Source organism: Dromaius novaehollandiae, chromosome 9 (assembly GCF_036370855.1).
Source record: "Dromaius novaehollandiae isolate bDroNov1 chromosome 9, bDroNov1.hap1, whole genome shotgun sequence".
In the NCBI taxonomy this organism is placed as follows: Eukaryota; Metazoa; Chordata; class Aves; order Casuariiformes; family Dromaiidae; genus Dromaius; species Dromaius novaehollandiae.
The window spans coordinates 13,529,185-13,552,522 of NC_088106.1; the positions used below are offsets into that span (position 1 = coordinate 13,529,185).

The following is a 23,338-nucleotide window of genomic DNA, read 5'->3' on the forward strand; positions in this document are numbered from 1 at the left end:
CGGTCATCTGGAACAGGCCCTAGGACTCCCAGCGAAGGGTCTCTTCCTGCCTCTGCCCTATTTCTGCTGGCTGCAATCACCTAAAATCATGAAGTAGGAGATGGAAGAGGATGACAGACCCACCAGGATCCAGTGCAGCGAGCTTGAGTCTTGCTCCAACCTTGCACCAGAGGCCACCTCCGCTCGCCCCAGCTGCAAGTGCTGGAGTATTTGGGCTAAAGGAGGCAGCTCTTGGCTTTGCCAACCGCCCACCCTTGTGCTGCTGGGCACTAAGCTTTAATAACCTCGTCTGCTGGCAATCCTCATGGCCAATGTCCTCATGGGTGAGCCACAGAGAAGCAGCTTCTGCCTCCTCAAACTGCTCCCAGGGAAGGCCCACAGCCTGGAAAAAGCTGCTTTATCCAGGGCCGCTTTTGATGCAGGGCCAGAGCTGTGCTGAGCCAAGGGCTTGTGCCCAGGTTTGGGATGCTCAGCCCTTTCCCAGGGCAGGGATTCGCCTTTGAGACATTTAAGGAGGACAGGCAAAAACAGAACTCCCACTCCATCATACTTCACTTTTCTTCATTTTATTCTTTTATTTGTACAGCTATATTTTACAGAACGCATTAATGCAGTTTAGACACAGCCCAAACCCTGTCTCCCGAGATTGTTGATAACACAAGCATGTAAAATAAGACCAGAAAAAAAAAAAACAAAAATGAAAAATAAAACATTCCCCAGTAGAGAGTTCCACCAAAACTCCTTTTGCAACGTCAGGCTGTACCTTGAAGAAGAAACTGAGCTCAATATAGTCCATACATTGAAAACTTCCATTGAAAAGAAAGGCACCGTGCGAAACCACATTTTACATATATACAGACTGAGAACTAGAACAAAAAATTACACTTTATTATTATTTTAAATTCCTTCTGCAGCTTTGTTGGTTTAATACACACTTTTTTGTAAATTGTAAACCTTCACTTGCAAAAAAATACAAATACACTGATGCATTTAGACAAAATATTTTCTTACTTGTACAGATGCAATACTTTAAAATATCTCGTTAAGTGCTCTATCATAATAAAGATTCTCAGAGTGGCTTCTGCCTGCAGAGTCCAACTGAGCCTTTAATGCATTTTATATATTTTTAATATAGCTTTTTTAAAGGTCTATATATATTTATTTTATATATATATTTATATATTTATATCTATATATATTTACAACTCTGCCATAGATTCCTTCACCTTTGGTTAAAAAAGTTAAAGCCCTCTCTTTAATAGCATACTTTCTCTTTAAAAGAACACACATTTTGCATACAAAAGAAAAAATCTGTTCCCATAAATCAACATTACATTCCTCATCTTCAAACGGCAAAGGCTGTGAAGGTTAGACTCCAGAGTTTATCAACACTCCACTGCACTGACATTAAAATGACTATTTTTATTTTTATGTTTTATATACAATAAGATCTGAATAATTTTATTTTATTTTTATTTGTTTCACATAACTGGGAAAAAATAAAACCCGTGTTTTTTTTTTTTTTTATTTCTAATGTTTTTCCACCTATCTGCACTATGGGTTTAGAGGCACTCCATCATGTGATGATTTTTTTTCTTTTTTCTACTTTTTTTTTCTTTTTTCATTTTTTAAAGTGTTGCAAGTATCCTTTGGACAACTTCCCTCCCTGCCCTTCCCCACCGCGACGCCTCTGGGGAAATCCTCGGCCTTCAGCATGCCTTGGGGAGCTCCGGAGGCACCTCGGTCGCCGAGATGCGGTACTGCACCTTGGTGTTGGTGATGGCCCCGTGCTTCTGCCGGAGGTGAAGCCGCAGCTGGCTTTTGTGGCGGAAGTGCAGGTTGCACTTCTCACACTGCGGTGGCGAGAGGCAAAGCAGAGGGCATGAGAGGCCGCGGTCCGATGGCGCCCGCGCAGACGCCTGCCCTTCGCGGGCTGCCCCAGGAGCGCCGGCAGCTGGGGCATTTAGCCAGGGCTGCCGTGGAGAAGCCGAAGCACGAGCCAGGGGTCCTGAGCTGCCCCTCTTCAAGCTCTTAACCCTGACCCCGGCACCCCGTCGGCTCTCCTACGATGATGCACCACGTTGGGGTGCTCCCCAGTACGTTTCGGTTTAAGAGATGTGCAAAGACCAAGGTCACTCGGGATGGGACACTGGCTCCCCCGAAGCATAGCACCAAGCTCCTTCACCTAGACACTCAGAGGACTCTGCCCCGTCCCTGTGCACGGCAAGGGGCGGTAATTTAAGCGATAGCTATTTGGAGAAGCGTGACCTTCTTCCAGAAGAGGCGAGAGAAAAAAGAGCAGCTAAGATGTACCCAGGCTGGGACACGTGTCAGAGCAAGAGCCAGTTTCCAGCGCAGCCGGTAGTGACAAAATACCATGCTGGCATCAGCTAACACGTGAGCAAGGGACAGGGCATGGGGAGCAGACGTGACCTTGGCAAATGGTCCTGTAAGGCCCCACGACGCCGGTGAAGGGCCCTCGGGAGCTGATGCCGAGCCAGGCCCACGCGCATGCCCAAGAACCTTCCCACCCCCTGGGTTTGGCGGTGCTCCCCTCCCAGCCGCGAGCTCCCCACAAGGTCACTCACATGATATGGTTTCTCTCCCGTGTGGATTCGAAGGTGACTTTTGAGTGTCTGCAGATGCCGGAAGCGCGTGCCGCAGATTTCGCAGGGGTAAGGTTTCTCCCCGGTGTGAATTAGCACGTGAGCACGGAGATGAGCCACCTGTGGGAGAGCAGCGGGGTTACAGGAGCAGCCCTGGAGTGGGCAGGGCGTCGGGGAGGATGGCTCTACCCAGCCATCCTGGGGACGGCACTGCTCAGGGGTTCTGCAGGAGGTGGCCTCACACGAGGCTGGTCTAGACCAGTACGCCCTCCCACCACAACAGCCCAAATCCTGGCTGAGAGTTCAGTCCCTCAGTCCTTGCTCAGCCAAAGCTCAGAGTGGGCTTTTTTTTTCCCCATACGTTCTGGCTGGCAGTCAGAGCTACAAGTGCCTGAGGTGTGAGGTCTCCAATCCATAACAGGAAATGGAGGAGAGAAGTTAAAATCAGAAATCAGGTTTCTTAGTAAGCCAGCAAACTGCCCTTCTAGGAGCTCAAAGCCCCTATTTATTCCGCAATTTCATGGTAAGAGGGTTGCAGGTCTCAGGCACGAGGCTCTGGCCATCTCCACCTCCCCTGACACTGCAGCTACTGAAGGCAACGCACACCTGGACAAATCGGGCTCCGCAGGTCTCACACTTGTATGGTTTCTCGCCAGAGTGGATGCGCGTGTGGGTTTTCAGGTTGGCTGGCCGGTTGAACTGTGCCCCACAGATGTTGCAGCGATACGGCTTTTCCCCTGTTGAACCAAGAGAAAGGGAGAGGGGATAAATACTGACTTGCTTAGCACCTGCTCTCCAGAGCGCTCCCCAGAGCTGCCGCCCCTGCAGCCCAACCTCTCCAGGAGCCAGCCCCCATGGCACAACCTACAGACTCCAACTCCTGTCATGTGTTTTGGAGCTTGGCAGCAGCCAGGTCAGCCCAGGGCATCCCAGAGCTCAGTGCAGCGAGGGAGCTAGCTGGGCACCGTGAAGCCTGCCCTCCGGCATGCGGCGCACGCACAGCTCATGAGTATTTTTAGCAGGGAAGTCTAGGCAGGAGCAGCCTCTGTCCCCCAGCTCCTCCCAGGAACAGAGGGTTATGCCACTATTGTCTTCTTTGGGTTGGGAGGTGCAGCCTTTGACATGAAGGAAAACGGCAGCCAGCTCTGCCAGCGAGGATTAACAATTTCACTCCTCCTGGCCCAGCGACAGTCTGGCACCCTGACTACTATAGCCGTAAGCCATGCAGAGCCGCCTGGCTCGTTTCGGTCTTCTAATGGTCTTGAGCACATCCCATCTCAATTGTTCATCACCTCTCTAGAGGAGCGAGAAGAGCTGACAGAGTGGAAAGCCAAGGCACATCCAGCGACAGTGGTACCAAGTCATTATTCAGTTACAATTACTGCTGTTGGCCTCAGCCAACTTTCTCACGGCCAGCAGAGAATTGCAAAGAGATTTCAACAAGTTTCTTTAGGATGGATAAAGATGGGCTCAGCAGGGAGTGGGGAACGGACATCATTTCTCCTCCTGCCTTCTCCTTTTGCTTTTGATTCAAGAACATCAGAGCAGTAATTCAGTTCTTCCCTGATGTATCCAGAGGACCTGGACAGCCCAGAGGCGTTCTACCCCCTTGCACCTTCAAACCCTAGCCCAGCACATGTATCGTTTTATTCATCTGTGCAGGCCTCATCAAGCTTAAGTGAGACTCTAAGGCATTATGTCAAATTGAATACAGCAACACTGAATCTTTAGCACAGAATTCCCTTCCCCAACACATAAACTGGCTGATGGCATGTTAAGCATTAATAAAAGCAAGAAGAAATCCCCGTGTTTGTCAGCAAATGACTAAACCCTTAATATCCCTTTCCTTTCTCGGCTTTCATTGTGCTGATTTACTGAGAGTCCATCCATTCACAGATATTCCCAACAGCAGCGTTTCTGCCAGGCTTCATATGATCTGAGTTTCTAGGATGTAGGAAAAAAAATTGGTTTCTCTCTAAATGAGCTTCTGAATCCTTCTTTTATCCACCACAAAGTAATCCAGAGGGCAAGAGTCTGCTGCCAGCCATGTGTTTTGCAAGCCACCTTTAAAAACAGCAGCACCCAGTGCTTTACAACAACTAAGTTCCAGTCACCCTAGAAAGTAGGGCAGTATTTCCCCTATTTATAGCTGAATCCCGGACAGGTTAGGCACTCTGCCCGAGAAGTGGCAGAACCCAGGCATCCGGGCTCCCTGGCAGCACTGAGAAAAGCATTTTGCACCAGCACACCAGCACCTTGCTCTTCCCAGCACAAACAACTAGCAACACAGAGCAGGGAATGCTGCATCTGGGACAAACTGTGCCATAAACACCTGAGCACCACAGCCCAACAGCTCAAAGCCTCCCCAGGAAGTCCTCTCCAAGGCCGATGCCGTACCTGTGTGGACGGTTTTGTGGCTGGCGAGGTTCCCCTTGTAGCGGAAGGAGGCCTGGCAGCGATCACACTTGTAGGGCTTGTCACTGTGGACTTGCAGAGAGTGTCTCTTGAGAGAGGCCTCTTCAGAGAACCGGCAGTCACACTCATTGCAGAAGAAGGCTCCGTTCTCTGGGAGGGCAGAGAGCAGAGCAATGAGATGGGTAATCCAGCTCCTCGGTGGGCTGTGGGCCGGGGTTCTGCCGGAGAGGGGCAGCCAACAGAGAAAACGTTGGAACAAGATGCTGAGCCCAGATGTTTGAGATCAGCAGCACCTGCACCACGTTGTTACCTCTGCTGCCTTCCTGCACATGCAGCAAGAACACGTGTGGCTTAAGATGGCAAAGTAATCCTTAGCCACCTCTCCTTCACCGCGACACAAGCTACCACTTATTAAAGCTGCTCCCACAGCGCAGGAAGTTAGGCATCTCACCTAGGCATCTTTCAGGGAGGTCCACAAAGGCACCCAAGTTATCAGGCATCCTCCACAGGATGCATGTTCAGCCCTGGAGCAATTCCAGCACCTTTAGAGGCCTTAAACCTTTATGTGCATAGATGTCTTCCTCGAGCATGGGAAGATCGTCAACATCTGGAGCACCAGGCAGGTCCCCCTGTACAAGGGTCCTAACTCTTAAATGCTTTAGCCTTGAGCATCACCACACCTGGGTCCCCTTTGTAGATCTCATCCCACACCACAGGAAAACAAACAATTCTGCATTCCCCCTCCCTGAGCTACGGGCAGATGGGTGCAAAGATACTTGTCTCTGGGCCTGTGGAGTTTTGCAACAGGATTGCAAGCCTCATTATCTGCATTTCTCCAGATGTGCACATTAGGCTCCCTGATAATGAAGCTACCATGACGGATGTATGAGACACACTATATTGCCCAATCTCCATTAGGGTCATTACATCTGCCAAGCTTGTTCTCCTGTGATTCTGGTGGGGTGGGGTGCACTTTGTTTCCTGTCCTTAGCTGCCAAGGTAGCAGCAGGTGACTAACTCCTCGCACAAAGTGTCTAGATGGTGTTGGGAGGGGAAAGCAGGAGGAGAGCAGAAGCAATTCCCATGTGTGTGCATTGCTCACGTGCACTCACAGAGCTGGTCAGCCAGTGAGCAGGGCACTGTAAAGCACTTTGGGACCCATCAGCATCAGAGACAGTTTTGACTGCCCACTTGGATGAAGGCACTGGGTGGATAGGTTCCTAGACTGCATGAGTCCCCAGACTGCACAGCCCCCTTGCCTGCCAGCTGGAAAGGCAAGCAGGGATGGGAGACTCACCGCAACTGGAGTCAGAGTATTCAGACTGGGTTTCCCCCATCTCCTCTCCAAAGGTTGAGCCAGGGGTGTGAAGGCACATCTCAGCATGTTGTGGGGACTGGCAGCCACAGGAGCTGCACTTCGATGAATGCATGTACAGCGGGGACTGCCCTTCGCTGCTCCGAGGGGACCCATCCAGGGACCTGTGGAAGGACAGCAACGCACAGAGCTGTGAGAGGCTCTTGCTGTGCTTGAGCTATTAGGCCCTTGATGTTTGCACCCTTCCAGACACGTGGAACATCCATGTTTTATGGGGAGACTTTTGTGGTGAGATGCACAGCAGAGCCCTGATCAACAACTGGTCCCTGCACCTCATGCTTCAGGTGCCCATCACCAAGCGACCTCAAAGCTCTCTAGGAACATCCAGGTCTGGGGGATAGCATACTGTTCCCAGCTAGTTAGGCCTTTCCAGAGCACACAGCCAACCAAAAGCTCTAGGCATAGGGACTCAGGTGAAAACAGGCTGGGTGAATCCAGGCTCAGAAACCATCCAAAGCTGCAGAGTGAGCCAGGAATTCCTGACCCAATGTTCCCAATTTCACTGCCGGACCAGGCCAGCACTGCTACCGCGTGGATGGCTGGCACCCAGCCGACGTCACTGGCAGTGCTCCATCAATGCAGAGGTTTCCACCTGGTCGCAGCCGGACTCCCCAGCCCAACGCTACAGCTATTTCACACACTTCCAAACCCTCACCAACAACGAGGGGAGTTCTGTCTTTCGGGGGAATCTTCTCACCTGTTAACAATATTGTTGAGTCTGCTCGCTTGTGGGATAGTGGAATCTTCTCCACTCACGCTCATCTTGGTAGGGGATTGCACATTGAGATGTTCTGGCTCCATGGACTGCTGGCAGGTGGACATGGGCATGTAGGTGCGAGGAGAGAGGGTTCCCATCTCATTCTGGTCTGCACTGTCTTGCTTGGTGCTCTGATTGAGAGAGTTGAGGACGATGAATTTATACTTCTTCCAGTTGCAGGCTTTGGGGTCTGTGGGGCTCTTGGTGACCAGAGAGCTGGAGCTCTGACTGATACGGGCATTCTTGCTGCTGCTGGACTCGGTTGGTGAGTTGGGCTGACAGTCTGACTTCTGGGGGCTCTGGGGGCTAATGAGTCCCTTGCGGTCCAGGGGGGTGTTGGTGGGCTCAAAGTGCTGGCTGATCTCATCCTCTGAGGATGTCCGCTCCTCCTCTTTGGCCACTTTGTCGCAAGAGAAGTAGGAGTTGTTCCGGACCGAGGGGACAACGGGTTTGGGGCCAGAGGCTACACTGTAGTGCATGTCGCTCCTGGCTTCTTCAGCAGCAGCTTCTTTCGGAGCATAGATCGTGGCGTGACACATGTTGGCCGAAATGTCGGTGATGGTTCTCATGTACTCAGTGGGGATTGTCCGAGAGCTGTCACATGGCAGAATCCTCTCCTTCGGGAAGGCACTCGCCCTTGAGAGTTCGGAGAGGGGCATCCTCATCTCCCGCAACTCATCATCCACAAGGAAGCCATTTAGAGGGAGGGGGCTGTATCCGGGGTAGGAAATGGAGGATCCAGACAAATTATTGAACAAGCCAGGTGCAAAGGCCCTCCCATCGCAAAGGGACCCATTTCGGAGATGCATGCTGTTCTCTGAGATCTCTCTGCTCCGATATGCCATCACCTCTGGGTGGCTCAGCATCCGGCCAGCCAAAAACTCTTCCCTTGGAGTCTTCATAGCAGACACCATCTCAGCTTCACTGTAACCAGGCAAAAAGAAAGGACAGACAGTCAATTCTGTACTCAAGGATAAGTTCACAGATGCTATGTCAGTTGTCCCCCCTCCCATCCAAACACATCATCCCAGGCTCTCCAAAATTCACTCACGGCTCTCACCTAGATTTGACAAACCTTCGGCAAGTATCAACCACGTGCTCCATCTGCAGGTACAGCGCTGTGGCCATCACAGCCATGATATTGTTCTCTCTCAAGTTCAGGCGGGATGTGTACATGAAGTCCAAGAGGATGCAAAACCCCTCCGGGTTGATTTCAGGGTCCAGATTGATGACATTCAAGTTGCATTTGAGCTGGTCAGTGAAGATGCTGTAGAAGAGGCCACTGAAGAGAGGAAACAGAGAGAAGATGAGTGTGATGACAATTCAGAAGAAGAAAGCATTGGTCTGAAATCCCTTAACACAGAGGGGTTCTTGAATGGTAAAGGAGCCAGAGGCAATTACAGCATTCCCTGAGCTTCCCCCTTATTATTAAGCTTGGTTTCCCAGCTTAGTAAGCACCTTCTGCTCTGCACTTTTACCAACTGGAACAGCCTGCTTTTAGATCTCACCTGCTCAACAACTCTCCACTGCCCTGGTTTAGAAATTCCCCTTTTTTGTTGTTCTTACTATCCCCTTCCTGCTGCGTCTCATTTCTTTCAAAAGCCTCTTGGGAGATCCACGCACACACTTTAACCAGAAAAAAGGAAATGTTGGCAAAGCATTTTTCAAATGTTCTAATAGCTAAATCCTTGCTTTTCCACATCCCCACACCCCGTCAACAGGAGACCCTGGAAGGCATCTGCAGCGATTCAACTGAGTGGTAGTGGGATGTTAATTAAGAGTTTGCTAGGAAGCAATCCTGGACCTGGAAAGGGATTTCAGATCCTACTAGGCTTGAAAATCAGCAGAGGTGGGTGCAGTCAGCAGTCTGGGGGCCAGAGAGGAACACCTCTAAAAATAGCAGTGACAGAGGACACTGCAGCCACAAAGGACTTGCTCACCCCAGTGAGCATCCAGCCCTCCCTCCCCTTCCCTGTCCCGATGGAGCGTTTGTGCTCTGCCTTCAGAGACGCAGCCCACGTTTGCCGTGCTCCTGTTTATCTCAAGGGATTGCGTGTGGGCAGATGTACGCATGCAAGAAGGAGAGAGGTCGGGGCACCATGCTACAGATAAAAGGTCCCAGCTCTAACTCCTTTTCTAGTAAAAGTTTCTTAGCAGCCTGTTTGAATTCTGTTTCCTTGCCTCAGTTTCCCCATCTGTAAAACTTTCAGGCTTCCCAGGGGACTCAGCCATGTTGCAGTTGGCCAAAAGTAGAGGGAACAGAGAGGGACATAGGAACAGGGTCCTGCACTCACCTGCAGGCCATGAGGACTGTTTTGTGGGCTCTGAACTGTTCCCGGTTCACGATGATGACAACGTCAGTCAGGATATCCCGGCTTCTAAGGCGGTTGAGATTGAGGAGGACATCACTCGCGTGGCGCGTGAACTGGATGCAGCTGTCTGCTGGTGAGGCCATCTTGAGTCTGCTCAAAACAGAAGGTGGAGGAGGATGGGAATGGAGAAACGGCTGGGAAAGCACCCTAAATCCAGCAAAGAGACAGCTGCCACTCTGGGAAGGGCTCAGATGGCGAAGTGCTGTTGGTGATGACTGCACCAGCTTCTCAGCCCCAGGAGACACAACAAACGGGGACGTGACTGCATTTCAGCTTCCACCCCAAGTGCCTGCCAGGCTGCCCAGCAAGGTCTCAGGTTAGCGAGCTGCGTGGGCAAAGGCAACCAGAGCCTCCTGACAATTAGCTAACCGGCTCCTCTTTCTCCCTGCCTCACCCATGATGGCTCCACCCCAGCCCACTCCTCCCACCAGGACTGCTCCTTGGGTTTGCCTCCATGAAGCTCCCAACACACTGTCTTCCCAGTTTCCAGACCTTCCTCAAGCACCATTCCCCCACACATCTGCTGGCTGGCTGCAGATCCAGCCACGGGAATCAAAACCAGTTTTGTCTCAACAGAAGCTGCAAAGATTTCAACATCTGGAAAACAGCCCATGGTGGAGCACCAACCCTCACCCACCATCAAAACTACTGATGTACCTTCCCTGCTCCCAAGTGGCCACTTTGGAGAAGACCTGTCCAGGATTTCCCAATAAATCAGTGGCAGTAGTCAGGAAGAGAACTCATCTAACTTGCTGCACTGCTACCCACACTTCAGCCCAGTCTCTCCAAGCGAGGAAGGCTTGGGTTAGTCGAGGAATATGAAGCCTTCTCACAACACAGCGGCCCTTTGATCTGTGTCAGAGATGCCCTGCAAGCAGCCTGCCACCCAGCACCCAGGACAGTCCAAAAATCCCTTTGCCTGAAGTTTGGCCTGGAACATGCATCTTAAATGCCAAATTCTTCAATGATCAACTCCCTCCCACAACCCCGTCTCCTCCTCCTTTCCCAGCGGGATATGAACGTACAGTATTTTCTACAGAGCAGCTGCTCTCCTGAAAACAAATTCCAGCTGGGTCTAATGAAACATTTCATTCAACATGTTTAAGGGAAGGGGCGGGGGGGGGGGGGGGGAGAGAGAGCACAAAATTTAAATTTACATACCCACTGCCTCAATTCACAGTCCAAAAGTTTCTTTCAAACCTACAAATAAAGCACAAGAAAACAAATGCCACATTAGCTGAAAAATATGAATTGACCATGAAAGGAGATGAGCCTGTTGTTTCGCTAGAGTATCAGTGGTATAAAAGCTAGAGATAACCAACCTTCTACTCTCCTGTAAGGTTAGCATTTGTTTCTTCCGGTACAGTATGTTCTTATCACAACCACAGGCTTTGAGAATCCAATCATAGCTTCTTCCACACCCTCTAGCCCAAACCATGGGCGTATGCCAAGGAGATTTTCATTTCCATGACTCAGGAACTTAAAGGCAGGTGGGGAAGGGAAGTCAAGCAAGAATTTTCTCACCACTTCTTTTGGAGATAACTCTCCCCTGCCAAGACCAAATTCCCGGCCAGTGCCATATCCAATACCAATGCCATATTCCCAGCACCTCATTAACAGGTATGACTTACACATCCGCTGTCACTCTGCTCAAAAACCTCGAAAGAGCTTGAATTCAGTCCTCCAGAATAGCTACTGCCCCTCTCAGGATACCAATGCACTTCAGACACCCGCAAAAATGCTCAGGGATGGTACTCCCAAGCAGACTTTGGAAGATACGGACACGAAGTATTGAAGTGACTTGGCCAGCATCACATAGGAAGTGAGTGGCAGAGACAGAAGCACACCCAGAACAAATGCCTTGTCCAGACTAGGGGAAAAGCTTTCCCCAGAACTGCAATTTTTGCCTCCGCCTGCTGGCTTTGTGGGCAACATGACTGGGGCTGCACAGCGAGGAAACACAGGAGTTAAATGCCTTCCAAAACTCAGGCTATTATTTCCCGACTTCCTTAAAAATAATTAGCACAGCTGACCCGGTACCAATGCCAGGAAGAGGGCTCTCAGGTAGCCGCCCTGACAGGAACAAGGAAAATCATAATAAATAAGCGCACAAACTTTGTGCGCCCTGAGACCCTCATCACATCATCACACTATTTTTAGGACTGACCCCGAAATTCTCAGGAGCAAAGTGACACAGATGGTTTCCGGCACTTGCAGGGATCCCATCCAGCCCTGCAAGGACAAGCGTCCCCTTCCCTCTCCCTTGCAGGAGATGCTCAGATGGAGAGCCCAAGCTCTCCCCAGGTCCCCAGAGACACTGGGGTGGGAAGAAGAGGTGTGATTTAAGGCAAGGTATCGCACGCAAAACCCAGAAGGGCATCCTGCAACCCTGCTCCAGAGATCAAATGCAAATCTTCAGAGCTGCTCGGAGCCCTGTTAGCTTACAGCTTGACACACACACAAAAAGTGACTCATTTCCCAAATACTGCAGACTCTGACCTCTCTGTGCACACTGGCTGCCAGCCGCTCGCTACCTCCAATCGAAAGCCAAGGGACTTACAGTGCTCCGTAAGGAGCCCAGCACGCATCCGCGTTTCCGCACCAGCAGATCACATACGTCCCGGCCGGCCGGGTCACGTCCCAACCTCGGCCGTGCCGGCAGGCGTGCTGCGAACTCCTCCGAGCTCCCGGAGCCTTACCCTGGCGTCACCGAGCCATCACAAGCTGACCCATTTACAAACTAACAAAGTTACGAACTGCAGGATGAACTCTGCGCCCTTGAACGTCACGTGAGGAGCCGCCGCCGTTGCTGAACTCCCTTTCCTGCAGTAAGGGCACGGAGCTGCCAAGCCAGGGAGCACCCCGCTCCTCTCCCACCTCCTTACATCCTCCTTACCCTCCAAAACCATCTCTCCCCAGAGCTGCCTGCGCCACCGCGGGAGCTGCCCAGCCCCCTGTGCCGCCCACGGACCAGGGAGCCGGGCAGGTGCATCCCAAGCGCTCCTGGCTGCAGGATGTGGGCGCGCAGAGGGAGAGGGACCTTCCTTCCCCTCGCTGCGCCGAGCCGGGTTAACCCTGCCCTCCCCGGCCTCTGCACAGGACCATCCCCGCACCCCAAGCACAGGACAACGCCAAGACCCAGGGACCAGCAGAGAAGGGGACAGGGATGGGAAGCAGAAATGACGCTGTGGCCGAGCACGGCCTTCTCCACTTCCCCTGCCAAAACCCAGGAGGTGGCGGGAGGCTTGGCTGGGGCTGGAGCATCACCCCAAGGGCCATCCCCCCCCCCCCGCCCAGTTTTCCTGCTCGGTACCTTGCAGGCGCAGGACAGCCCGCGGCGCTCGGTGCTGCGTGGCGGTGCACGCCAGGGCTTGCTGTGCCCGGAGAGGAAGGTCTGGGCCAGGTGCACAGCCCATTTCGGGGGGGGCGGCATGGGACTATTACCACCACTGCCTTCCAGGAAGGCTGCGGGTCTGCCCCAGCGGTTCACGGAACGGCCCTTCCCTGCCGGCACCTCCCCGAGAAAACCCATTCCTGGAAGGGAGCCCGGGGCTGGCGCTGTCCTGCCCGCGGCAGCCGGCTTGGCAGGCAGCGTCACGGCCAGCGCTTTCTGTGCGTGGGGGAAGCCCTGCTCGGCTCCGCTCCACCCACGCAAAGGGGAGACCCCCACAGCTCCCCCTGCGCAAGGGGGAGACCCTGGTACCCCCCATCCACCCTCTCTCCAATTTGTAGCGAATCCCTTCCCATCTGTCATCCCCTGGTGCACAGGGAAGCCCCTGCCATGCACGGGGAGATGCCCTTGCTCCTCTATCCCCTTTCCCTTTGCATGGAGGAGGAGATCCCATCATCCCCCCCACCACATCAAGTCGGGGGTGGGCAGCAACCACCCCCCAGCACCCCGCTCTCCTACCCCGCCACCCTGCAGTGCTCCAGAGCCCGCGGCGCCGACGGGCCTCTCCTTGCCCTGGAGGGGTGGCCGGGTGAAGTCTCTCTTCCCCACAGCTCCATCCCACACAGTGCTCCGAAACTGCCCGCCCAGGGGAAGCACCATCCTGCCCCCACTCCCCCATCCCTGCCCTGCTGCAGGGCACCAGCACAGTGCGAACAACCGGCTGCCCGTGGGGACACCCCTGCCAGCACCCCCCACCCCACCAAGGGACACCTGGGTGCTCCCACACAGGGACAAGGTGGGAGAGGGGAAAGGGGGTGCCCCAGGCACAGCCATGGGTCCTCTAAGCCTTGGGGAAGAGGATGCTCTGCACTTGGGTTGGGCGAGTGCGCGGCTCTGATTTCCCCGTGTCACACAGTCAGAGGGCACCAAGCATCCTTTAGCTGTCAGAGCAAAATTTTATTAATTTAGCAGCTTCTGTTTGGTGTCTAGGCCAAAACGTGGCTTGGTTAATAATAGCTGAAGAAGGGCGAGCCTGAGAGGAGTCCTAGCACACACCGTCAACACAGATCAAAAGCAGCATCGCTAGTGCAAGCCCTGTAGTTTTTTCCATCGTACCCTTCCGTGAGTGGATTGCACTCGCTCTATCAAGCGGTCTCTGCTAACTTTCAGTCTGATCCAATTTCCTGCCAGCAAACAAATGTTTCTAGGAAATGCAATACATTATCTGGACGGGTTTATTATCAGCGCTTGGAACCAGGAAAACGGTGTATTTTCTCGAGCGCTGCAGGGAACTTCAGAGTTTGTACTTCAAAAGAGGATTTAAAAGGATTGCCCTTGAAAGTGGGCCCAGCTCAAGTTGTTTTGGTCTTTGCAAAAGAAAAGGCCGGGGGGGGGGGGGGGGATACTAAAAACATCTCCACTGTTTTCCACCAAGAGGATTCCCCCTGCCCTTTATGTAGCCAAGATCCAACTACAAGGCAGAGCCAGCGAGTGCCCTTGGCAAGCAAGGAGTCAAACCTTCTTCAGCCTTTCAAATGACCCCAAACAATTCGGCACATTAATTTTTCAAATGAAGGCAGGAATCCCATCTCATCTGAGGTCAAGGGAGCTACTCGAGCGAGCAGGAGGCTGAGGCGGCACTCTGCCAAGCCCCGTGCCGAGGTGCTGCCCCGACAGTGGAGCGCAGCCCGGGTGCTCAGCAACTCCCTGCTGTGGGACCGGGACCCAGCACGGCTGAGCTGTGTCCCATCATCCCTACCCCGTTCCAGGGCCATAACTCACAAGCCAGCACATCCCCTCCCCTCCGTCTACACTCCTGGGACCAAGGGTGGCAACAGCCCATTTTGGCAGCAAGGAGTCGCTTGGGAATCTAGCCTGGATGTGGCACAGCACCCGGGGGGACACACATATGCAGCTTGGGATCTGCTGGCTAGAGCAGAGATCCCTCCACCCCACCGCACACTATATTTATTTAGCCAAACGGGTTTAAGGAGATCTGTTTCAGAGGGTGCCACATCCAACACGAAACACGTTCTTCAGCACCCACCATCCTGCAGCACACTTGTCCCAAGCTCTCCTCACTGTACAGAACCACCACATGCTCCTCATGCGTCTGAACAGTAGAGTAAACCCAAGGCAGAATGTGGCCAGGGAGAAGGAGAGGAGAGAAATAACATAGTCCAGAAGTTTCTCCCCGTGTCCTAGGTGCAAAGCTCCACTGACCTTGCCAGGGAGCTACGTGGCCCTGAAAATAACACGCTCCCCAATGGGGAGGAGGAGAAATTTTTGACTTTCAGCATCCTGCTGCAACTGAGTACATGCAAGATTTAGCATGGATTTTAAATTAAAAAAAAAAAAAAAAGAAGAAGAAAAAAAGGAGGAGGAAGGACTACATTTGCAGTCTAAATTTGCAGTCTCAAGGAGTTTACTGGTCAGCAGCTAACTTTTGGATACTCATTTAACCAAACTGCGAACTCCTGAGGTTTGCCAATGCCTGCTGTAAACATGGAAACCAAGTGCCACTTCTTGCCAAACAGAAGAATGGTTTAAAAATAGATCTAGAAAAGTATACAGGCACTCAGTATACATGACTCCCGTTTATAGACTCACACTACGATAAAACAGAATGAGAGGTTACGGACAGGCAGTCAACTTTTCACCAAATTTAGATTTTACAAACTTTTAAGAAACCTGAAAACAACATTTCAGGCTCCAACTGAATGAGTAAATGCTCTTCATGTGCAGTTTGCAGCCCAAACATTACAGCCAATGAACTAAAAGAGGCGTGAAATGGTTCAGTCGACCACAGTGACAGAAATACAAGGAGGTACATAAATTGCACAGTGACAAGTCCACATATTGGTTAGAGTTTTGTTTTACTCATCTACACTATATGGAACAAGTTTTTTTTTTTTTTTTTTTTTTAATGGGGCATTAAAAGAGGCACACTCATCCCTGCTCCCAAAACATAGCATTGCCTCACTAAATTTTACCATGTGCATTTATAATAGGGTTTATGAGGACAATGTTAATGTATTTCCTAAAAAACATTCCTACAAATTAATATTAGGCTGCTGCCATCATAGCTGGAAGGCGGGAGGGGAGGAAAAAAAATAGCTCTATGATACATCCTAAATCAGGCAGAAATTCAAGGGTAGATTAACACCACGACTTGGAAAGATTTTCACATGTGATTTTATGACAAGACCCAGAGAACTCCATATGGAAATGCCAGTGACTTTAATAAGTGCTCGGTTGTTTCCAATTACGCTCCTTAAGTAAGTTCAGCGGCATCCAGAGTTGCTTTGCCACCTTCCTCCCAGCTAGCAAGCATTTCTTTCCTTTTTTACAAGTGCGCTAATAAACGTGTTCCTGCTTTCCCAAGCCTCCAGCCCAGCCGCTGCCCCGGCCAGAGAAGGAGGAAAATACGTAACACTAGATGGCACCAGTTAGCTTTGTTGCAAAAGCAATTTTTCCCCTTGGAAAATAAAACACCCCAACCAAACCTGGAAAACATATAATTTTGTCGATGTAATTCTGTTTCTCTTAAAATGTGTCTGAGCAACATTATTTTTATGAGCTTTTCCAGCCTTGTTTTTCAAAACTTAATGTTTCTGCTAGGTTTATTTTAGCCTCATCAGACAGTGGACTTAAGTCCTCCCAGTGCTGCGAACAGGGATGTCTGAAGTATCATAAAGACTTTTGACAGATTTTTTTTTTTTTTTTTGGTGGGATTTGTAAGAATCACTTCTCATTCCGACTTCTTCCTTTGCAATAATAAGTAACCAGTTAAATTCCACTTCCTCTCTGAATATTGACTCAGACAGAAGTGAGGGGGATTGGAAATTGGAATTGAAATGCATCCCGGGAGATCTTTGATCTGTTTTGCCAGTCAAAATTGAACACTCAGAGACGAGGTCTTTTCTTACTGGAACAACATAATAATCCATTCTTCTGGAAAATTGCTAGACAGCCTTTGAATATTTTAATAGATTGATGATTTGTTTCATCGGGCAAAAATTGCCATTTATAATATAAGTTCCTAAGCCAGTAATCCCTTCATTAAAAGAAAATAACAGAACCTCAAGTTCTGTGTTTGCATACACACAGAAAGAGAGAGAGAAAGAAATAAAGAAATAGAGATCTGCTTTAAAATATTTTCAAAGCAATTTCTGCACTGAATCCCCATCTCGAAGGATCGCTACGAGGAAGTCCGCATTTATTCTCAAAGCACTTATCCCGTAAGCCTTCGAAACAACATCGCAAATAGTAATTTTTAAAAGCCCAGGACAGCAACCAACACGCATCCGCGGACCGACGGAGGGCCTGATCCTGCAGCCCGGCCCCGGTGCCCCTTCCAGCGGCGCCCGTAAGGACTCGGCCCCGGACCGATATCAGACCGCGGCGCTGCCCATTGCGGAGGCTCGGTGCCTGCCCCAGACCCGCTCAGCGCCGATCCTGCACCGCCTCCAGCCAGTGGAAAAAACGAACCGAGTCTGGGGTGATTTCTGTTGTTTTTGACTCATGATTTTGAGCCCAGATTCGCCTCTTCCTTGGAAATGCAACAGGGGTCAAAGGCGGCTTTTTAGGCACATCTGAGAGGCCGCCGCGCATTTCTCTAAACCAGCGGCTTGCTTTCCGCTTCCCTCCTTCACAAGAAGCGATTTCATAACATTCACACTGTGACTTTGCAAACTCCAGGAGCGGGGCGGGGGGGTCGGCGGGAAGGGGGCGGCCGGGAGAGGTCGCTGCTGCCCGAGCACGAAAAAAGTTTTCATAACAAAAAGTTGGGCTTTTTCGGTTTTGTTTTGCCCTTTTTTTAAGTTAAAAAAAAAAAAGCCGTCCCCCCCTCCCCCACCCCTTTTGTTTTTCGGGAGCCGCGGGGCGGGGCGCAGGGGGGCCGGCGGCGCAGGGGCGCTGCGCGACCGCGCAGCTCTGCGCAGGACGAGCGCGGGGCCGGGAGCGCACGGGGCTCGCTGCCCCCGCCCCCACTCCCGCGGGCGTTATTATTATTATTTCAAGTCTTCCTCGTAATAGTCTGAGTCGCTTCACGCACTTTCGCCTCCGCGAGCGCCGGAGCTGTGCCGTTTTATTGCTGTTATTATTTCCATCGGGCAAAGCCTCGGGGGGCGGCGGGTGCCCCGCAGGCGCAGGGGGGTCCCCGCGCCGGGGTGCGCGGGCCGCCCCGGCCCCCCCCCCCCCCTCCCGCCGCCGCGGCCTCCCCGCTGCCCGGGGCGCAGCGCCGCGGCCTCTCCATCACCGCCCGCTCCGGCCCCGCGCTGCGCGGCCGCAGGTTGCAGAGCGCTCCGGCCCCTCCGCGGGCGCGCAGACGAGGCAAACAAGCATCCCCCCCTCCAAAAAAATAAAAGAAAAAGAAAAGCGGGTGCTGCGGTGTGGGGGAAGTGGGGAAAATAATGCGGAAAGGGCCCAAGGGGCGCCGCTGCCCGCGGGACGCGCTCCGCAGCCGCCCGCCCTCCCTCCCTCCCCACGCGGAGGCTCCGTGCGCCGCGGCCGCGCACACGGACCCCGCGCCGCGACCTCCGCCGTCCCGCGCCGCGGCCGCCGCAGGTGCCGAGCCGCCGCCGCCGCCCGCCCCTGCTGCTGCCCGGCCCCGCCGCGCCGCGCCGGCGGCGAAGCCGACGATCCGCGGTGACCGGCGTCCCGGCGGCGGGGACCCCCCCGCGGCCGCCCCGTCCCGCGCCGCCGAGCCCCCACTCCCCCCCGCGGCCGCGGCGGCGCCCCGTCGGGGCGGCTCGGCGAGCGGGGGGAGGCAGGGAGAGGAGCGAGAATTAGAAGGGGAAAAAAAAAAAAGGAGAATTAAAAAAAAAAAAAAAAAACGAGGCGAGCGAAGGGTGCCGGCGGGGGGACCAAGCGCAAGAGCCCCGACGCCGCGCGGCCCCGCCGGGGCGGCTCCGCGCACCTGCCGCCGGGCGCGGAGCAGGGAGGCGAAAATCGGTAGAAATATATAGCGGCGGCGCGGCGCCAGGACGACTGGCAGCAGCGGCGAGGGGCAGGGAGGGAAAGAGGAGGGAGAGGAGAGAGAAAAAAAAAAAAAGAGAGCGAGCGCGGGAGAGAGAGAGGAAGAGAGAGAGCGAGAGAATTAAAGGGTAAAATCGGCAGCGACAATAGCAGCAGCAATCACCTGGTCTCCGGGCTTTCCTAGAAACTCCTTGCATCACCACTTCTAAGAACCCCAGTTCTAAGAATCAACAGAGCCCAATTCTCGGAATTTGAGCTGCCGACCCTACCACCGCGCCCAGCGCGGGGAGGGCCGCGGCCCTCCCCCGCCGCCCCGCCGCCGCCGCCGCCGCCCCCCCGCGCCGCGCGCCGCCCGCCGCCGCCTCCGCGCCGCCCGCCGTCCCCGCGCCGCCCGCCGCCGCCGCGGCGCGGGGCGGGGGGCGGCGGCAGCGGGGGTCCGTGGGGGCGGCGCCCCCCCCTCTGGCCGCGCGCGCAGTGGTCGCGCCCGGGCGGCGGGTCACGTGGTGGCGGGTGCTCTGTGACGTGGGGCGCGGCGGCGGTGCGGCGCGCGGCCCCTGGCAGCGCGCGGCGGGGCTGGCGCGGCGGTGACATAAGCGGGGTCCCGGCGCGCGGCCCCCCGCGCGGCGCAGCGCGGCGCACGGCGCAAGGCGCGCAGCCCCGCGCCCCGGCCCGCCACCCCCGGGGGGCGAAGGGGCGCGCGCGCCCCGCCGGCGCGGGCAGATAGGCGTCTCGGGCGGTGCAAGAGGGAGGAAAGGAAGAGATTAGAAAACTAGGCTTTTTTGTTATTTTTTCCCCTTCTTTTGGCAAGTTTCGCGTTTTGTTTTTTTGTTTTTCTAAAGGCAGGAAAAAACCAAACAGAAACTAACCCCGGGATCCTGCTGCATTGCACTGGATTTTTTTTTCCTCAGTCACCATTCTTCTTTTACATACATAACCATACTCGGCTCTCACGGTCTTAGAAGGGATTTACTGTCGGTGAAAGAAGCTTTTTCCTTAAACATCAAAACGCTTTCCCCCCACCCCCTGGTGCATTTCCCCCTCCCTTTTTTTTCTTTTTCCTTTTTGGCGTTGCGCTTTAAGGCGAGGAGTATGCTTGTTCTCGAAAAAAGGATTCTGATTTATTTTTATCCGTTTTCTCTTTTTCTTTCCAGGACTCTTAAGTGGTGGGTGAATTCTTCGTAGTTGTTGTTGTTATTGTTGCAAAATAGATTGTGAGCAGCTTGTAAATATCTGAATTGCTCTGTTTGTATGTAAATGTCTAACTACGGTCGTATGCAAAATTGTGTTTGGTTTTCCTTGTGAGATGAAGTGGAAGGCTTTTTTTTTTTTTTTAAGTAGTTTTAGCCCGCGTTTATTTCCGATCTCTCGGAGGGAGCTGTGGAGGCCTGCATTTGCAGTTGGAGGAGGCTTCGGGCAGCCGCGAAAATGCAAAGACTTTCCAATCTATATTACAGATAGATGTGCAGGGGGTGGGGGGGAGGCGGGAGAAGGGACCTTACGATCGCATTATTCTAGTCCTCTATGTAAATTTATCACCCTATATGTAGATCTGCCGAGATTTGTACATCTGCACCTCCAAGCGTTGCGTATTTATTTTGACTGTGCATCCACTCGGGCCTGCTTGCAGCGCGTTTGTGTCATAGATATCTCAGCCGCTTTGAAGTCTCATATTTTTCCCTGACAGTTTTTCGGCTGCAGGGCGTTGTGAATGCCCGGTGGCCACTTCGGTGTGGCAGAAAGGAGGGGAGGGCGTGCTCTCGGTGTGTGATGGTATTCCTGGGCCATTACAATTAATAGAAATTTGTTTACAAGAATAACCACCACAGGTCACCGTGCCCTCGATCCAGCTAATACAATTGCTCAGAGCTACTGATTCAATTACTCACGAGTCCTGTGAAATGTGCAGCCTTAACGCCAAGTAACTGTATGCTTTATGCTGCTTTTATTTTTATTTCACAGCAGAGTTCTTGAACGGAAACACTCAGAACCTGCTTTAAAACAGGAGAAAAATAGGAAGAATTTAGCCATTCTGCTAATGCAACTCTTATCATTAAAAATAGCCCGGTGGTGAAATAGAAATGCTGCTGCTGAGACACTTGAGATGTACAGACATGCTTGAAAGACGTCTTTCCTGTAGTTAAAAAGCAATATGTGATTCCGAGGCAGTGAGTGTGGCTCGACGTGGTCGGCTCCACGATCCGGGCACCGGGAGGGTGCCTCGGCAGGCGCTCGCAAAGCGGCTAGCTCGTAAACGAACGAATAATGGACCAAATAATATAAACCGCCCTCTGGGATTTTGTTTTTTTACAGCAACAAAATTAAAGGGGAAGAAGAAAAAAAAAAGATCCTTTCTGTTTGTCTTTTTCTGCAGCCTGACGCTTTCGTTTTAGCTGGATTGTGTGACTGGTTGCATGCACTGTTTGCAATAAGTTAGGGAGGAGGTAGAGGGGTTGTTGTTGTATTTTTGTGGCGATCCAAGGTTGATCACAACTTCTGGATAAGTAGCACTTTTACAGAGGAGATTCTCGTTACGTCTCGCCGCTGCCAAGCGCGGACTTGCATCAGAGTTTCCATTATAAACCCCCTGTTTACCAGGACGTGCGAGTCAGCCGCAAGCATGCCCTTTGGGCTGGGAGCTCGGCGCGCGCGCGGCCTGCGAGCCGCCCTGGGCTTTCGTGCCTTTCTCCTCGCGCTTTAATATATCCTCTTCCTCCCTGCTACGTAACCGGTGGCCCGGCCGCAGCCTCCTCCGGCTCCCGCCGCAGCGCCTGCAGCCTGCTCACCCCGAAAAGCTGCCGCGGCGCCTCGCAGGGGCCATGGGGTGATGGCGGAGGGGGCATTTTGTGGGGTCATTCCCGAGGGGTCTGTGCCGAGTGAGACCAGGCCTTGCTGCCCTCTCCCTTTCCGGCCCCGCTCCCGGGGGCGTGTGGGCAGCTGTGGTGCGGGGAGCTGGGCGACCCCGTGCTGGGGGGGTCCCCAGGGGCGCAGGGTGGAGACGGGGGGATGCCGGCACCCTGTGCCCGAGCCGGAGGAGGTCAACGCTGTGGCTCTGGCCTTCGGCCTTGGGACATCGCCCCCACTCTCACGCCTGCAACGGCATCGTGCAGCGCCTGGGGCTGCAGCCCCGGGCCTAGGCCGGGATCTCAACCCCGGGGTGCTGCTCAGTGTTGGGGGGATGGTGGCGGGGGGACGTGCTCCTTGCCAACAGCCTTGCGGGACTTTGGTGAAGTTTCGCCGCACCCCCGGCCCCCGGGAGCAGAGGTGTAGGTCCCGGGCTGCCGGTGACGCGCCGGGCCATCGAGCGGGAGCCGGAGCGAGGCCTGCGTCGTGGCAGGTGCGGCAGGCCGTGGCGTTTCCCGCCCCCACAGGCACCGCGCCGGAGCTGCTCCGCATCTCCGTGCAGGATGGAGAGCAGCTCTACCTGCACGTCGGTGTTAAGGACGCGAACCGGCATGAAATTCTTTAGCCGTCCCTCAGAGCCACGGTTTCATATTTAAGGCCCTCGGAGCTGGACGTATTGACCGCCGAAGGTGAGGGAGCCCGGTCTGCAGTGCTGTGTGTCCCCACAGGAGCGGGTTTTTGGGCGCTACGGATGCAAGCACGTATTCTTTCCAGGTACACTGCACCTCTGGAAAGAGCTGCCTCGCCTGTCACGAAGCACTGTTTAAATAGACAGAGATCCATTATAATTTTTTCTCTTTAAATTAACTCCTTCAGGCCACGAGGCTTCCCCGTGCCCATGCGAAATAGCTGCACGGACTTTTGAAAAACGTGTCTAAGGCACAAAAGTTTAGCCTTAAAGGAAAGGTCCTCTGAGTCTCTCCCCCTCCCCGTGGCAGCGGAGGATGGATTATCGGAGTGGCCCAGCGAAGCCTGTCTTTTTAAGAGCTGGGTGCTGCTGCACCGATGTTACTTAAGAGGAGTTTTGTGCATATTAATGTGCGTGCATGAAGGACAGGCTGCACGCTGCATGGGGACAGTGTATTCCCTGGTTCAATTGAATTATCTTGTTTTCTAATCTAACCTACTTTTTTGTCAGAGGTTGGTGCTTTGCAGGAACCTGTTCTCAGTGCAATCTCTGAGCTTTTTGTGGGTGTCTGATTTCTGTAACACGTTTTGGTTTCCAGTATGAATGTAACGTACAAAGAGTATCATGACACTGCTCTAGGTGTATGTGATCTTATCTACCTGACATTTAGGGCTTTTTTAACCGTCCATTCACCTGATTTGCATAAAAATCACATGGTTTTTCTTTTTCTTTTTTTTTTTTCTTTTTTTGTGCATCATCATAACAAACTACTCGAGTTTACCGGGCTGGTTTCTGCCTGTCAGCATGAACGCAGGGCTCGTCTCTCTCCCCCTCCTTCCTCCCCCATTGAGGTCGGAGACGCTAAAGGTAGCGCTTTGCGAGGGCTGTACAGTCCCTGCCCCAGCATCTCAGGC

The 23,338-nt window shown here is 53.1% G+C and overlaps 1 protein-coding gene across 3 annotated transcripts; it reads right to left on the minus strand.

The window, feature by feature from the left end:
* Nucleotides 1–547: 547 nt before the first annotated feature.
* Nucleotides 548–19,168, minus strand: BCL6 (BCL6 transcription repressor). Of its 3 annotated transcripts, none has more exons than XM_064516777.1 (10): nucleotides 19,059–19,168; nucleotides 10,687–10,725; nucleotides 9,448–9,615; nucleotides 8,229–8,435; nucleotides 7,094–8,077; nucleotides 6,319–6,500; nucleotides 5,004–5,171; nucleotides 3,213–3,343; nucleotides 2,589–2,726; nucleotides 548–1,853 (listed from the first exon to the last, which is right to left on the minus strand). In XM_064516777.1, the coding sequence occupies exons 3-10, from the start codon at nucleotides 9,606–9,608 to the stop codon at nucleotides 1,710–1,712; spliced, it is 2,115 nt and encodes a 704-aa protein (XP_064372847.1). In that variant the 5' UTR covers nucleotides 9,609–9,615; nucleotides 10,687–10,725; nucleotides 19,059–19,168; the 3' UTR covers nucleotides 548–1,709. The 3 variants fall into 3 exon arrangements, with proteins under 3 accessions (XP_064372847.1, XP_064372845.1, XP_064372846.1); XM_064516775.1 differs by having other exon boundaries at nucleotides 8,214–8,435; XM_064516776.1 differs by lacking the exon at nucleotides 19,059–19,168 and adding an exon at nucleotides 10,848–11,090 and having other exon boundaries at nucleotides 8,214–8,435.
* Between the last annotated feature and the right edge of the window lie 4,170 nt (nucleotides 19,169–23,338).